Below are 16,284 nucleotides of genomic sequence, written 5' to 3'. Positions count from 1 at the left end.
GGCGCAGGGATGGGACCAACATCGAAGTCCGCGTGGAAATCGAGACCCACCCCAGAGGCGCTCGCCAGTCCAGCCTTAGTAGCGTCCTGTCCAGCCGTAGCTTGTCAGCCGAGTCGCTGCAGGGACAGTCGGGGGCGGACGGAGGAGACAAGCCAGGAAGGGAAGAAGGGAGCGTGTTCCTAGAAACAGACTACGTATGATACGATGCACAGGGTCTACGTACGGGAATATAACACCCACTAAAAAGGGGGGTGGTGAACAGACGGATGGACCCGCAGGCCTCGGCCCGCCTTCTGCTCCCCAGACCCTCCCACCAGATGCCTTTAACCAATGAGGAAGAGGAGATCCATAGTGTGTGTGTGCTAGGAAGTTAGCATGCCACTGCAATCAGGAGAGCATTATAACCTCACAGCATGCTAGCTGGCGACTTCATTCCTTCACCGGACGTCTTCTTTGTTGTCTCATCTCACCTGTAGCGACCCTCTTCCCAATAAATAAAGACACCCTCGCAAAAGCATGATCACTAGGAAAGATGGACGCATAGTCAGCATCCGAAGGCGATTCATGCCTGAAAGGTGCATCGTGACTTCATGGTATGGACAAAAGTATTGGGACACGGGATAGAAAAAATTAAATTAGCTCAAAAAGGTTAATTATTTCTTCTTATTTATATACTTGTTCAAAAGTTCTTGTAATCAGACCATATTTTCGGTATATTAGATGGAATCTTTACCTGACATGCTTCGACTGACGTCTACAGTCTTCTTCAGAAGGGTCACCTGACCACTGTGATGCTTTGCCTACCAGCTGTACTTACAGGCGTGGCCAACCCGGCAGACTTCTCAAGTCTACCTGGTTTTCACTTTGCATCAGTCCATCTTAGATGAGCTCGGGCCCAGCGAAGCCGGCGGCGTTTCTGGGTTTTGTTGATGAATGGCTTTCGCTTTGCATAGTACAGTTTTAACTTGCACTTACAGATGCAGCGACAAACTGTAGTTACTGACAGTGGTTTTCTGAAGTGTTCCTGATCCCATGTGGTGATATCCCCCCAGAAGGTAACCTTTCTAAAGAAGTCTGCAGACGACAGTGGAAACATGTCAGGTAAAAATTCCATCTAATATACCGAAAATATGGTCGGATTACAAGAAAATTTGAAAAAGCTTTCAATGACCCTTACATCAGTGGTTCTCAAACTTTTTTCCACTGAGTACCACCTCAGAAAACACTCCAAGTACCACCGTATTGAACAACGTTGAAGAACAGTAGTGCAGTAGGCCTAAATATTCATTAAAAACAAGGCAGAGGTTTTATTTAACAAGTAGATTTAATATTGGCGGCCACTGTAACATTACACACAGTTTGAATGGTAACACTGTTTAAATATTTTAGTGATTCCGCGTTACCGCAGTTTAGACGAAGAGTTCAAATTCAAGATCCCTTAACTCTGGGGTGTCAAACTCGTTTTAATTGAGGGCCATATCGCAGTTATGTTTGCCCTCAGAGAGCCACTTCTAACACTTCTATTATCAGACAATTGCTTTTGCATTTGATGATTTCTAATGTAAATGTACATTTTTTTTGTAGATTTAACAGTAAAAAACTGGCAAAAATGTTACCGTAAAATTTACAGTGTTTATTTTTCAGCATGTTACTGCAAATGGAAAAAACAGTACTACTGTTTTATCACAGTACAAAACTAGCAGCTCTGTTGATAGAATTTTACTGTAAAATGTACAGTGATTTTTACTGTAAATATAAAACTGCATTTTTACAGTAAAATTCTGGCAACTTAGCTGCCGGATTTTACCGTAAAAACGACAACTGTATATTTTACTGTGTACTATTGTGAATAGCAAAACAGTACCACTGTTTTTTACAGTAAAAAACTGGCAGCTCGGTTGATAGAATTTTACTGTAAAATGTACAGTGATTTTTACTGTAAATATAAAACTGCATTTTTACAGTAAAATTCTGGCAACTTAGCTGCTGGATTTTACCGTAAAAACGACAACTGTATATTTTACTGTGTACTATTGTGAATAGCAAAACAGTACCACCGTTTTTTACAGTAAAAAACTGTCAGGTCAGTCGCAAAAATGTTACCGTAAAATTTACAGTGTTTTTTTTTCAGCATGTTACTGTAAATGGAAAAAACAGTACCACTGTTTTTCACAGTACAAAACTGGCAGCTCAGTTGATAGAATTTTACAGTGTTTTTTTACTGTAAATATAAAACTGCATTTTTACAGTAAAATTCTGGCAACTTAGCTGCCGGACTTTACCGTAAAAACGACAACTGTAGATTTTACCTTGTGCTATTGCGAATAACAAAACAGTACCACCGTTTTTTACAGTAAAAAACTGACATGTCAGTTGCAAAATTTTTACCGTAAATTTTACAGTGTTTTTTTTAGCATCTTACTGTAAATGGGAAAAACAGTACCACTTTTTTCACGGTACAAAAACAGCAGCTCAGTTGATAGAATTTTACAGTGTTTTTTTTACTGTAAATATAAAACTGCATTTTTACTGAAAAATTCTGGAAATTTAGCTGCCGGATTTTACCATAAAAACGACAACTGTAGATGTTACCGTGTACTATTGTGAATAGCAAAACAGTACCACAATTTTTTACAGTAAAATACTGGCAGCTCAGTTTTATGGTCAAAAAACAGTGGTACTGTTTTTTTCCATGTATAGTAAAATGCTGTAAAACTACAGTAAATTTCATAAAGTCGCTGTAAAATCAATTTATAAAATTTGACAATTTGATGAATAACTTGCTTTGAAATCATAAGTCAAGCAGATAAAAAGTATACATTTTAACAAAAACATTGTTTGAATGTATAACCATATATTTGTTACATTATAATATTTATGTTTGAAAAATATGTGATTGCATTGAGTGCATGTATGTTTTCTATCAAAATGGAAACAACTAATACATTTAGTAAGAAAATGTAAAGTACTTTAATGACGCAAATTATTTCCAGGCTTTCGAGGGGCCAAATAAAATTATGTGGCGGGCCAGATCTGGCCCCGGGCCTTGAGTTTGACACCTGTGCCCTAACTAATTAGAACTGCATGGTTAGAGCTGACCTACCAGAGATTTGCTAACACACTTTAATTAATATGACCCCCGCCCTCGCCGCCCAAGGAAATTGAATGAAACCAGTCGTGTAATTGCCACAAAATACACTATCCTTCATATCTATACATGAATCATCTTCAAAACAGATGGTTCCACAACCCCTGGCAAAAAAATTATGGAATCACCGGACTTAGAGGATGTTCATTCAGTTGTTTGAAAAGCAGTTAACAGACATAACACAAAACTCTAGTAATCTCAAATGGCAACTTTCTGGCTTTAGGAAACATTAAAAGAAATTGAGACAGTAAATTGTGGTAGTCAGTAACAGATCCATTTTTAGATTGTTGTGTATTTGATGGTCGTGTCACTCTCCCAGGACAGAGTGACTGTGTGATGAGCCAAGAAGACGCCAACGAGGAATCGTCGAACAAAAGGCTTTATTTGTTTCAGCGAGCCTCAGACTGGAACTGCAGTTTCCAGGAGAAAGAGTGGGGCTGATTACTCCTCTCCTGTCTTCTTAGACAACTGTCCTTAAATGCCTTTTAAACGAAGACCCTTACTCTTTGTAGTTCTAGCCTTGGAGACGGGCAGTCTAGCCAGTCAATCTTTCCCTGACATTATTCCTCTGATCAGTTTGAGTCGGGTGACCTTCTGACCCCTATCCTTTACTCCTACCTGTGAGGGCTTCCTACCAGATGTTGCTAATGTTTTTATTATCACTCCTTAAATCCAAACCTGGATTCCAGTTGTCATAGGGGCAAGAGCCACCACTCTCTAGAGAGCTTTTGATGGACATGTGCACCTTTCAAGTTATCTAAGGGCATATTTCCTTATGAGGATAACCCTGTAAAGGATTATGTGACCAAATACAAACACATGATAGCTCACAATCATATACGTAAATGGTACACGGTATAATTCACCTCAAAATCAATCAGAGTAATACCATATTATGGAATCACTCAATTCTGAGGAAAAAAATGATGGAATCACTGTAAGTATTCATTTCCAAAGCTAACCCGTGCATCAGATGAAATATGTTAATTAGTCTACAGTTAAAAACTAAGTGTCACACCTTGGAGAGCTGTTGCACCAAGTAAATTGACATGAATCATGTCCTCAACATGAGAGATAATGAAACAAAGGAAGATTTAAGTTCTCCGCAATGCTAAATATCACACCATGTTGCAAAAGATGTTGGTTGTTCACAGTCAGCTTTGTCTAAAATCTGGACCAAGTACAAACGACATGAGAAGATTGTAAGAGGCAAACATACTGGTAGACCAAGGAAAACATCAAAGCGTTAAGACATACAACTGATAACAGAGAATGCACAGCAAAACAAGAAAAACAAACGGGCGGAAACTGGAGTGATAGTCTGATGGAACTGTAAGAAACCGCCTAAAGGAAATGGGATTTAAATATAGTAAAACAAAAGAAAACAAACATGGTTCCAATGGGCTAAGGAAAAGCAATCATGGACTATGGATGACTGGATGAAAGTCATATTCAGTAATGAATTGTGAAACTGCAACTGGACAAGGTGATGATGCTGGAACTTTTGTTTGGTGCTGTTCCAACGAGATTTATAAAGACGACTGCCTGAAGAAAACATGTCATTGATGGTATGGAGTTGCATGTCAGGTAATGGCTGTCATTACATCTTTGATAAATGCACCAATTTACATTGACATTTTGGGTACTTTTCTTATTCCATCAATTAAAAGGATGTTTGGAGATGATGACATCATAATCAAGATTATAATGCATCTTGCCATAGAGCAAACAACTGTAACTCTTTCCTTGGAGAAAGATACATAAGGTCAATGTCATGGCCTGCAAATAGTCTGGATGTCAATTCAATGAAAAAAAATCTGTGGTGGAAATAGAAGAAAAGGGTCCATTACAAGACTCTACCCTGCAAAGCTGATCTGACAACAGCAATCAGAGAAAGTAGGAGCAAGATTGAAGAAGAGTACTGTTTGTCACTCGTTAAGTCCATGCCTCGTGGACTGCAGGCTGTTATAGAAGTGGTGTAACAAAGTACTGGACAAGTGGTGTGTTGTAGTGGTTGTTTTGTACTTCACGATTCTATATTTTTCTTCAGAATTGATTGATTCCATATTGTAATTTCATTCCATTTGGCCTAAAATGAAACTTACTACCACCATTTATTGTCCTGATTTATTTTAGTGTTTCTTAAAGCCAGAAACGACTACATTTTTTCTGCTTTTCCTCTGCAACATCAAACAACTGAATGAACGTCCTCCAAGTCTGGTGATTCCATCGTTTTTGTCCAAGGGTACCAGACATCTTTAGATATTTTTAAAGTCATCCTATTAAAATAACGCACGTTAATTTGTATAATTAGCATCAATTTGTATTTTCTAATTGAAACAGTTTAGATTCTTTGATTTGATTTGTGTATATTTCCAAACCGAAAACGATCAACACTTTAAACCAAAACTTTTTGGCTCAGGGGCCACATTGGCTTGTGAAATTTGACAGAAAGCACATGATGCATTTCAAAGCATATCATATCTGTTGAAACTAAGAGTAGGCTTCTCAAACATGGGCTATTTTAATCATAATACATATATTTTCAACAATATCATATAATCAAAGAAACATACAAATGGTATTAAAGGGGTTAACACTTAAGTTGTCTTTTAGTGGGACGGGTGTTGTTGATCACCAATTTTTGCCAGTGCGTCGAAGTCTAGTATCAGTTTTGTTGTGGCACATCTCAAAACAGATCTTTGCTCAATTCTGTTTTAATATTTGGCGGGCCGCATTAAAGGAACCAATGTGGCTGTAGTTTGCCCACCCCTGCTTTAAAAAACATATATGTATATTAATATATATATATATATATATTTGTTTTCTTTTTAAAACATACAATACCAGGTTGGCAGTAGACCACAATGATGTATCCCACTGGATGTCTTATGGATTTTATCAAAAAACAACACAATCTAATAGTGTGAACACGACAAATAACATTTGAACTTAAAATCATGCTTCATCACTTTACTTGTGAATCTTAAAAAACTGAAACAATGGTTGTAGACAACCACAACATATCACACTGTGCATCTTGTGCATCTTGTGCATTCTGAGAAGTGTCCCGAGACTTTTTTCTACAAAGCCCTATAGTGTCTGCATTTTATTCCCCAGACAGTGCATATGATCATGACGCAATGCGGCTGGTAGACATTGCATTAGTCTCACTTGTATACAACATATAGCATCACTGCAGTGATCTTCCTCATCTTATAGCCACACGATGAAGATAAATGTTCTCTCCACACACACACACACACTCAGTCTATACCACAACTTGTATAAGGACCCTCTGCAATGATCACAGTCCGGTACAATTACAGCAGCAAGTGTAACATTCAGCACCATTAAGAGCATCAACTACCGACTGTTCAGGCACTGCTTTGCTTTATGAGTGTTGAGGGGAGATATTCGAACCTCTGATGGGTTTAATAAATATGGCACTATGTTTAAGATGGTTGTTTTATCTTCACAAAATCAATAATGTAAATAATATTCATCTGTCCATTCATTTATTTAGCTTCATGAGAAAAAAAAACACATCAGTAGTGTATGTGCTCTGACTGTGACAATTTTATAAAAACAGCTAAATACCCCCCAAAAATAATAGTAATGATAATATGTTTTAAATGTATAAAATAGTGTTGATATTTGTACACATGCAGTTATAGATGCCTCTGAATGCTGTGTTTTTTTTAAACAGTGGGCTATTTGTGATGTCATAAATATTGAACATACATATTGAACACACCAAAGGTATTTGGCCACCTATCCAAATGATGAGAATCAGGTGTCCTAATCACTTGGCTCGGCCACAGGTGTATAAAACCAAGCACTTAGGTAGGGAGACTGTTTCTACAAACATTTGTGAAACAATGGGCTGCTCTCAGTGATTTCCAGCGTGAAACTGTCATAGGATGCCACCTGTGCAACGAACCCAGTCATGAAATTTCCTCACTCCTAAATATTCCAAAGTCAACTGTCGGCTTTATTATAAGAAAATGGAAGTTTGGGAACAACAGCAACTCAGCCACCAAGTGGTAGGCCACGTAAACTGACAGAGGTCAGCGGATGCTGAAGTGCATAGTGCAAAGACTTTCTGCACAGTCAGTTGCTACAGAGCTCCAAACTTCATGTGACCCTCTAATTAGCCCACGTACAGTACGCAGAGAGCTTCATGGAATGGGTTTCCATGGCTGAGCAGCTTTATCTAAGCCATACATCACCAAGTCCAATGTAAAGCGTCGGATGCAGTGGTGTAAAGCACGTTGCTACTGGACTCTAGAGCAGTGGAGACGTCTTCTCTGGAGTGATGAATCACGCTTTTCCATCTGGCAATCTGATGCACGAGTCTGGGTTTGGAGGTTGCCAGGAGAAAGCTACATTTTGGACTGCATTGTGCCGAGTGTGAAATTTGGTGGAGGAGGAATTATGTTGTGGGGTTGTATTTCAGGAGTTGGGCTTGGCCCCTTAGTTCCAGTGAAAGGAACTTTGAATGCTCCAGTATACCAAAACATTTTGGACAATTCCATACTCCCAACCTTGTGGGAACAGTGTGAAGCGGGGCCCTTCCTCTTCCAACATGACTGTGCGCCAGTGCACAAAGCAAGGTCCATAAAGACAGAGTCTGGTGTGGATGAACTTGACTGGCCTGCACAGAGTCCTGACATGAACCCGATAGAACACCTTTGGAGACTGAGAGCCAGGCCTTCTCGACCAACATCAGTGTGTGACCTCACCAATGCGCCTTTGGAAGAATGGTGGAAAATTCCTACAAACACACTCCACAACCTTGTGGACAGCCTTCCCAGAAGAGTTGAAGCTGTAATAGCTGCAAAGGTGGACCAACATCATATTGAACCCTATGGGTTAGGAATATGTCAGTCAAGGCAGGTGGCTAAATACTTTTGGCAATATAGTGTACTTTATTGGGCATTCCCATATATCACAGGTGTCAAACTGGTTTTCATTTAGGGCCACATCGCAGTTATGGTTGCCCTCAGAGGGCCGCGTTTAACAATGAGTAATGTATGAATATACATGTGTATATATAATACATTAACAATATATTTTTTTACATAAGCTGCAAAAAAAATATTTACATTTTACTTTAAAAACTGGCAGCTCAGTCACCAGAATTTTACAGTAAAAGCAGTGGGGTTTTTTCAACATATACATAAAACAATGGAATGGAATGGAGCAACAATAGCACTGTTTTTTGCGGTAAAATTCAAGCAACAGAGCTGCCTTTTTTTTTTTTTTTTACCGTAAAATGTGTTGTTTTAATGTTTTTTTTGTTTGTTTATTAATGTTTTATTGTCTTACTGTATATGAAAAAAACAGTACCAAAGTTGATTTTACAGTAAAAAAAACTCAGTCGGGGGAATTTAACCGTAAAATCTATTCTCAATTTTACAGTTTGTTTTGAAATCTTAAGTCAAGCACATATTTAAGTACAGTATTTATTGTTATTTTAACAAAATATATTTTTGGAATTCATGATAACATCATATTTTGATAATATTGCATTTTAAAAGATTTGCAATTGCATGCAGTACATGATTTTTAATTTTTAAAAAGGAAAGAACAAATATATTTAGTAAGAAAAAATTAAGCATGTTATTAACGCATATTACTTACAGGCTTTTGCGGGCCACATAAAATAATGTGGAGGGCCAGATTTGGCCCCCAGGCCTTGAGTTTGACCTCCCAGCGCCATATGTGCTTTGTGGCCTCTCTTCTCTGTTCTGCTAATTTCGCATTTCATGCCTACTCGTCTCATGCCGTCCCATCACTGATCTGATTTCTACAAAAGAAAAATATCCCCGTGTTTATTTGTCCACGCCATTTCGCCCGTTGTAGAAAGTCGCTGAATTCTGACAAAAAAGCCATTGCAACATTACTACTTGGTTTGAGGAAACACAAGAGAAGGTAGGATAAGGTTATTTTCATCTGATCATGCATATAATGTCAATGTTAAAAGTTGGTAAATGAAACTTTTTTCTCCACACAAGGGGTTTTCAAATAATGCTTATGAAGTTTATTCATACATTTGAACAGCGCATATTTTCAAAATATACTTTTAGGGAGGGTGGGGCTTGGACAAGTTAATTCGCATCTAAAAAGACTGGAACAAAATTTGCACCAAAGCATATCCAATACATATCATATAGACCAGTGTTTCTTAACCATAGGGCCACGAGCGTCCCCTAAAGGGCCGCCAAAATAATATCTGTTTCTCAGCTGTGGTCCGTATGGGTTGTAGCGGTACTCAGTTGTAATACACTTTTCCACCACTTGTGGCAGTGATGACAATATCAAACAAACAAAAGGAGTCTGTAGCGAAAGTCATAGAAAAGTTTCTTAAGCGCAAAAATTATGACTAAAGTGGTGAAGCTGCATTTTCTTTTGCACTTTGATTTTATAGAAAGTTTAGTTAATAAACATATTCATTATTAATTTTGTTTATTTATTTCAGCGTACATTTAATTTTTGTCAGTTATTTAAGAGTCCCTTCTTATGCAAAGTATTTGTTTACTACTAATTTTTCTAATTAGCCTGACCTAAGCCTAAGGTTTATGTGTTGAATAAATAACACCTGGTTTCATATTGTTTAACAAGGTTGTAAACATATAAAATTATTAAATATGATTACAATCAAGAGTAAGATTTACTAATGCAGTTTAAATATTTAAACGAGCCCTCGCGTAGTGGAAAAGTTGGGCCCCGAGGTTAAAAGGTTAGGAACCCCTGATGTAGACCACAAGGAAGTGATCTAAATATAGATTAGAATAAGCACACTTATTATTTTTTTTGACACACCTCTATAACAGGGGTGTCAAACTCATTTTCATTGAGGGCCACATCTGCTTTCAGAGGGCGGCTTTTATAACATTAATTTACATTATGCCTGCGGGTAATAACCTGTGATTAATCATGACTAATCGAAATGCATATGCATTTGATTATTAGATGGTTTTATGTATAACTTGCTTTAAAATTATAAATAAAGGTGACAAGCAGATATTTAACTTCGTTTTTATCTCACAAAAATAGTTTTGCAATCCAGTATACAATAATATAATTGGCATGACCATATAATATTAAAGTTTAAAACATGCTTTTTTTTCTGTCAAAATTGAAAGGAATGCATTTAGTAAAAAAAAAGAAAAAGTAAGTATTTTATTGAAACCTATTTTTTCCAGGCGTTTGCGGGCCACATAAAATGTCGTGTCGGGCCAGAACTGGCCCCCGGGCCTTGAGTTTGACACTGTGCTCTATAAGGAGGAAATAAATGATGTATTCAAAAAATTGGGAGGCTGCAATGACTTGCTGCAAACCACCAGAGGGAACCAAAATACAGACTGAAACGATTACATTTGTAGTTTTTCTGACTAAAAATACATGACATTAAATAACGTTATATTTGCATAAAATACTCATTTATAGAGCATGTTTGTATATCACTTTTTACATAATACATGAATATATATGAATGAATAAACCGGAAATACTTAATATATAAATATTCATATAGTACGAATATTTCTGGTGGATTTTTTTCCAATTTTTTTTTTCTAAACATGGATAGTTTGGAGGGTGTCCTCCATCAACCTTGGGCAGACACGCCCTTAACTTTGGAGCCACACCGCCCGCAGAGAGTCGCTTCGTTACGGCCCCAGTTCCTCGTCACCGCCGCTACAAACAACCACCAGCAGTGGGAGTGGCCAGGAAGAGGACAGACGAGCCGGATAAGAGAGTCGAGAAGGCGGTCTTTTTCCCACCCGCCTGCCGCCTGTCGAGCTCCACACGGAGACTCCATCCACCTGCTCGGCTGCTGGCTGGCCGGAGGGCAGGCACTCAACTCGGCATGGACGCTTTGAAGAACGCCGGAAGGGCCATGATCAAGAGCCCCGGAGTACCGCGGCACACATGGGGAACTTCCAAACACCAAAGTAAGTGTGACGAATCGGCTGGCTTGAGGTCAAAGATTACTTTTCTTCCATTAACACACAATTGTTTGTTCGTTTGTTTGAAGTTATTTGTGTCAATTTACTACATATTTAAAGATGTCAAATATCTTAAATGTAAAAATACTATTTTATTTGTTGTTTATGCATATTTTAGAATAGTTAAGCATTGCTAGCTTGTTGATTAGCAAAAGTATTGATAATTAATTAGTACACCTGTCCTGGACCAATCCCCTTCACGTTCTTGTTTAAAAAAATAAAATAAATATGTATATATATTAGGGGTGTGGGAAAAAATCGATTCGAATTCAAATCGCGATTCTCACGTTGCACGATTCAGTATCGATTCTCATTTTTCAAAAATCGATTTGTGTTTGTATTTTTTATTTTTTTATTTATTTTTTATTTTCTTTTCTTTTCTTTTTTTAATTAATAAATCCCACAAAATAATACAAAGCAATACCATAACAATGCAATCCAATTCCAAAACCAAACCCGACCCAGCAACACTCAGAACTGCAATAAACAGAGCAATTGAGAGGAGACACAAACATGACACAGAACAAACCAAAAGTAGTGAATCAAAAATGAATATTATCAACAACAGTATCAATATTAGTAACAATTTCAACATAGCAGTGATTAAAAAATCCCTCATTGACATTATCATTAGACATTTATAAAAAATAAAAAAAGAACAATAGTGTCACAGTGGCTTACACTTGCATCCCATCTCATAAGCTTGACAACACACTGTGTCCATAATTTTCACAAAGATAAAATAAGTCATATTTTTGGTTTATTTAATAGTTAAAACAAATTTACATTATTGCAATCAGTTGATAAAACATTGTCCTTTACAATTATAAAAGCTTTTTACAAAAAGATACTACTCTGCTTGCATGTCAGCAGACTGGGGTAGATCCTGCTGAAATCCTATGTATTGAATGAATGAGAATTGTTTTGAATCGTTAAAATATCGTTTTTGAATCGAGAATCGCGTTGAATCGAAAAAATCGAGTTAAAGTTAAAGTACCAATGATTGTCACACACACACTAGGTGTTGTGGAATGTGTCCTCTGCATTTGACCCATCCCCTTGTTCACCCCCTGGGAGGTGAGGGATGCAGTGGGCAGCAGCGGTGCCGTGCCCGGGAATCATTTTTGGTGATTTAACCCCCAATTCCAACCCTTGATGCTGAGTGCCAACCAGGGAGGTAATGGGTCCCATTTTTTTATAGTCTTGGTATGACTCTGCCGGGGTTTGAACTCACAGCCTACCGATCTCAGGGCGAACACTCTAACCACTAGGCCACTGAGTAGATTTATAATCGAATCGTGACTCCAAGAATCGATATTGAATCGAATCGTGGGACACCCAAAGATTCGCAGCCCTAATATATATACAAACCCCGTTTCCATATGAGTTGGGAAATTGTGTTAAATGTACATATAAACGGAATACAATGATTTGCAAATCATTTTCAACCCATATTCAGTTGAATATGCTACAAAGACAACATATTTGATGTTCAAACTGATAAACATTTTTTGTTGTTGCAAATAATCATTAACTTTAGAATTTGATGCCAACAACACAAAGAAGTTGGGAAAGGTGGCAACAAATACTGATAAAGTTGAGGAATGTTCATCAAACACTTATTTGGAACATCCCACAGGTGTGCAGGCTAATTGGGAACAGGTGGGTGCCATGATTGGGTATAAAAACAGCTTCGAAAAAAATGCTCAGTCTTTCACAAGAAAGGATGGGGCGAGGTACACCCCTTTGTCCACAACTGCGTGAGCAAATAGTCAAACAGTTTAAGAACAATGTTTCTCAAAGTGCAATTGCAAGAAATTTAGGGATTTCAACATCTACGGTCCATAATATCATCAAAAGGTTCAGAGAATCTGGAGAAATCACTCCACGTATGCGGCATGGCCGGAAACCAACATTGAATGGCCGTGACCTTCGATCCCTCAGACGGCACTGTATCAAAAACCGACATCAATCTCTAAAGGATATCACCACATGGGCTCAGGAACACTTCAGCAAACCACTGTCACTAAATATAGTTCTTCGCTACATCTGTAAGTGCAAGTTAAAGCTCTACTATGCAAAGCGAAAGCCATTTATCAACAACATCCAGAAACGCCGCCGGCTTCTCTAGGCCCGAGATCATCTAAGATAGACTGATGCAAAGTGGAAAAGTGTTCTTTGGTCTGACGAGTCCACATTTCAAATTGTTTTTGGAAATATTCGACATTGTGTCATCCGGACCAAAGGGGAAGCGAACCATCCAGACTGTTATCGACGCAAAGTTCAAAAGCCAGCATCTGTATGGGGTGCATTAGTGCCCAAGGCATGAGTAACTTACACATCTGTGAAGACACCATTAATGCTGAAAGGTACATACAGGTTTTGGAACAACATATGCTGCCATCTAAGCGCTGTCTTTTTCATGGACGCCCCTGCTTATTTCAGCAAGACAATGCCAAGCCACATTCAGCACGTGTTACAACAGCGTGGCTTCGTAAAAAAAGAGTACGGGTACTTTCCTGGGCCGCCTGCAGTCCAGACATGTCTCCCATCGAAAATGTGTGGCGCATTATGAAGCGTAACATACGACAGAGGAGACCCCGGACTGTTGAACGACTGAAGCTATACATAAAACAAGAATGGGAAAGAATTCCACTTTTAAAGCTTCAACAATTAGTTTCCTCAGTTCCCAATAGTTTATTGAGTGTTGTTAAAAGAAAAGGTGATGTAACACAGTGGTGAACATGCCCTTTCCCAACTACTTTGGCACGTGTTGCAGCCATGAAATTCTAAGTTAATTATTATTTGCAAAAAAAAATAAAGTTTGAGTTTAAACATCAAATATCTTGTCTTTGTAGCGCATTCAATTTAATATGGGTTGAAAAGGATTTGCGAATCATTGTATTCCGTTTATATTTACATTTAACACAATTTCCCAACTCATATGGAAACGGGGTTTGTATGTATATATATATATTTTTTTTTTTAAACAAGAAAATTAATATATATATATATATATATATATATGTGTATATATATATATATATATATATATATATATATATATATATATATATATATATATATATATATATTCAGAAAGTGTAAGGTTGTCAGAGACATTTTGAAACTATGAGTGCACTTTTGTGCATGATGTCACTAAGATGACATATCAAAACAACACTAAATTAAAGTGCACTTTTTGTACAGAAAGCCCCTATAATAGTTTGAAACAAATAAAGTGCACTTTTGTGCATGATGTCACACAAGATATTTCAAGAAATGTCAAATAAAAATTAGCTGCATAATAGGAAATCAAATAGTGTATGTCCTTCGCTATGTGGTAGGTTCCTGCAGACGTTATCTCCTTCTGTTTTTTTTTTCATACGGTGTTGATCTGGAAATGGTTGCTTGCGCATTTTGTGGGTGTGGCACCGAACGGAGATGTTGACATACAGCGTTTCAAGCACTCCTCATTTTCTAGCGGGTGACTTTACAAATTATGCTACAAATTAGCAGTGCTGCTACTTTTTGTAGCAACGCTTTTGCCGCATACTTGACATATTACGGTTGTCTGTTCAACATATTCCCACTTGAAGCCAAACCCCGTGCTGTTTTTCTTGGGAATTAATTATTTTTCCTTCATTTGTTACCAGATTCGCACCTTCTTTCTCTCGTATTAGCACTCGCACCGCTCCGCTAGCACCACAGCTAACGTTACCCATGTCGCTACCCCTCTGCTCCGCGAGGGCGTATGACGTTGCACGCGCGACAGTATGTGACGTATGTAAAAAGGTGCGCTTGTTTTATGTCTCTGTGAGAAGGAGAGACAAGAAAGAGTGAGAAACGCCTGTAGTGTAATGCCCGCAGCTAAAAGCAACTGTGTGAGGACGTATACTCGATTATCACGATATCGTTATTTTCTATATCGCACAGAGACAAACCCGCGATATATCGTGTATATTCGATATATCACCCAGCCCCACGTTCAACTATTTGGTTCATATTGTCATTTTTTGTATGTCCATCTAGAAAGTACTGGGGGTAATCTTTCTTAGCACCATTGGTGCTAAGATTTTGCTTGTTTTTATATTTCTTATATTTATTTTCTGCCTTTAGAGATCTGTGTTATAAATATTCAATATAATGTTTTTTTTTTTTTGTTACAAGCATTTTTCAGTCCTTTTGTGGTCTGTTGTTTTGGTTTTGCTTCTTACTAAGTTATTTCCATGGACAATGTTTATCTTAGAGTGTAAGAAAAGTTTTGAAAATAATTCCCATATGCATCATCTACATCATCTTCATTGTACACATAGTCCCAACTTTGTTTCCTCAGATCCTTCTTAAAATAAATCATACCTTCCTCTGTGCTTAGTCTTTGAAATGTCCTTTTGTCAATGTTGTCATAAATAGTGAAAGCAGGCAGACGGTCGCTGATGTCGGTTGTTGGCAGTCCACTTGTTGTATTATTATCAAATACATTCGTAAAGATATTGTCAATAAGTGTAGCACTGTGACTTGCTATTCTGCTTGGCCTTCTGATTTGGGTATACAAACTCGTACTATACATTCTATCTGTGAAGTCATCAATGTACTTCTGCTTATTCAAGAGATCAATATTGAAGTCTCCACATAAGAAAAGTACTTTTTTACTGATTTCATTGAAAGTTCCCTTAATCCAGTCTTCAAATCCTTCAATACTTGAGTTGGGTGCCCTATATGCAGTCGTGGTCAAAAGTTTACATACACTTGTAAAGAACATGATGTCATGGCTGTCTTGAGTTTCCAATCATTTCTACAACTCTTATTTTTTTGTGATAGAGTGATTGGAGCACATATTTGTTGGTCACAAAAATATTCATGAAGTTTGGTTGTTTTATGAATTTATTATGGGTCTACTGAAAATATGACCAAATCTGCTGGGTCAAAAGTATACATACAGCAATGTTAATATTTGGTTACATGTCCCTTGACAAGTTTCACTGCAATAAGGCGCTTTTGGTAGCCATCCACAAGCTTCAGGCAAGCTTCTGGTTGAATTTTTTAGCACTCCTCTTGACAAAATTGGTGAAGTTCAGCTAAATTTAGTGGTTTTCTGACATGGGCTTGTTTCTTCAGCAT

At 37.7% G+C, this 16,284-nt stretch overlaps 2 protein-coding genes across 4 annotated transcripts in view; both read left to right on the top strand.

Annotated features, from left to right (window-relative positions):
• The window catches only part of LOC133623865 (E3 ubiquitin-protein ligase RNF19A), a 99,486-nt gene extending 92,896 nt beyond the window's left edge, over positions 1-6,590 (top strand). For both annotated transcript variants that reach the window (XM_061987322.2, XM_061987323.2), the window contains one exon: positions 8-6,590. In XM_061987322.2, coding sequence (XP_061843306.2) covers positions 8-200 — 193 coding nt within the window. In that variant the 3' untranslated portion in view covers positions 201-6,590. The remainder of the gene's footprint in view (positions 1-7) is intronic.
• A 4,223-nt stretch (positions 6,591-10,813) lies between these two features.
• Positions 10,814-16,284, top strand: part of LOC133623866 (low density lipoprotein receptor adapter protein 1-B) — a 125,466-nt gene continuing 119,995 nt past the window's right edge. For both annotated transcript variants that reach the window (XM_061987325.2, XM_061987324.2), the window contains exon 1: positions 10,814-11,109. In XM_061987325.2, coding sequence (XP_061843309.1) covers positions 11,025-11,109 — 85 coding nt within the window. In that variant the 5' untranslated portion in view covers positions 10,814-11,024. The remainder of the gene's footprint in view (positions 11,110-16,284) is intronic.

This window comes from Nerophis lumbriciformis, linkage group LG26 (genome assembly GCF_033978685.3).
Source record: "Nerophis lumbriciformis linkage group LG26, RoL_Nlum_v2.1, whole genome shotgun sequence".
In the NCBI taxonomy this organism is placed as follows: Eukaryota; Metazoa; Chordata; class Actinopteri; order Syngnathiformes; family Syngnathidae; genus Nerophis; species Nerophis lumbriciformis.
Note: the sequence above shows the minus strand (reverse complement) of the source record. Positions and strands in the feature narration are given on the sequence as shown.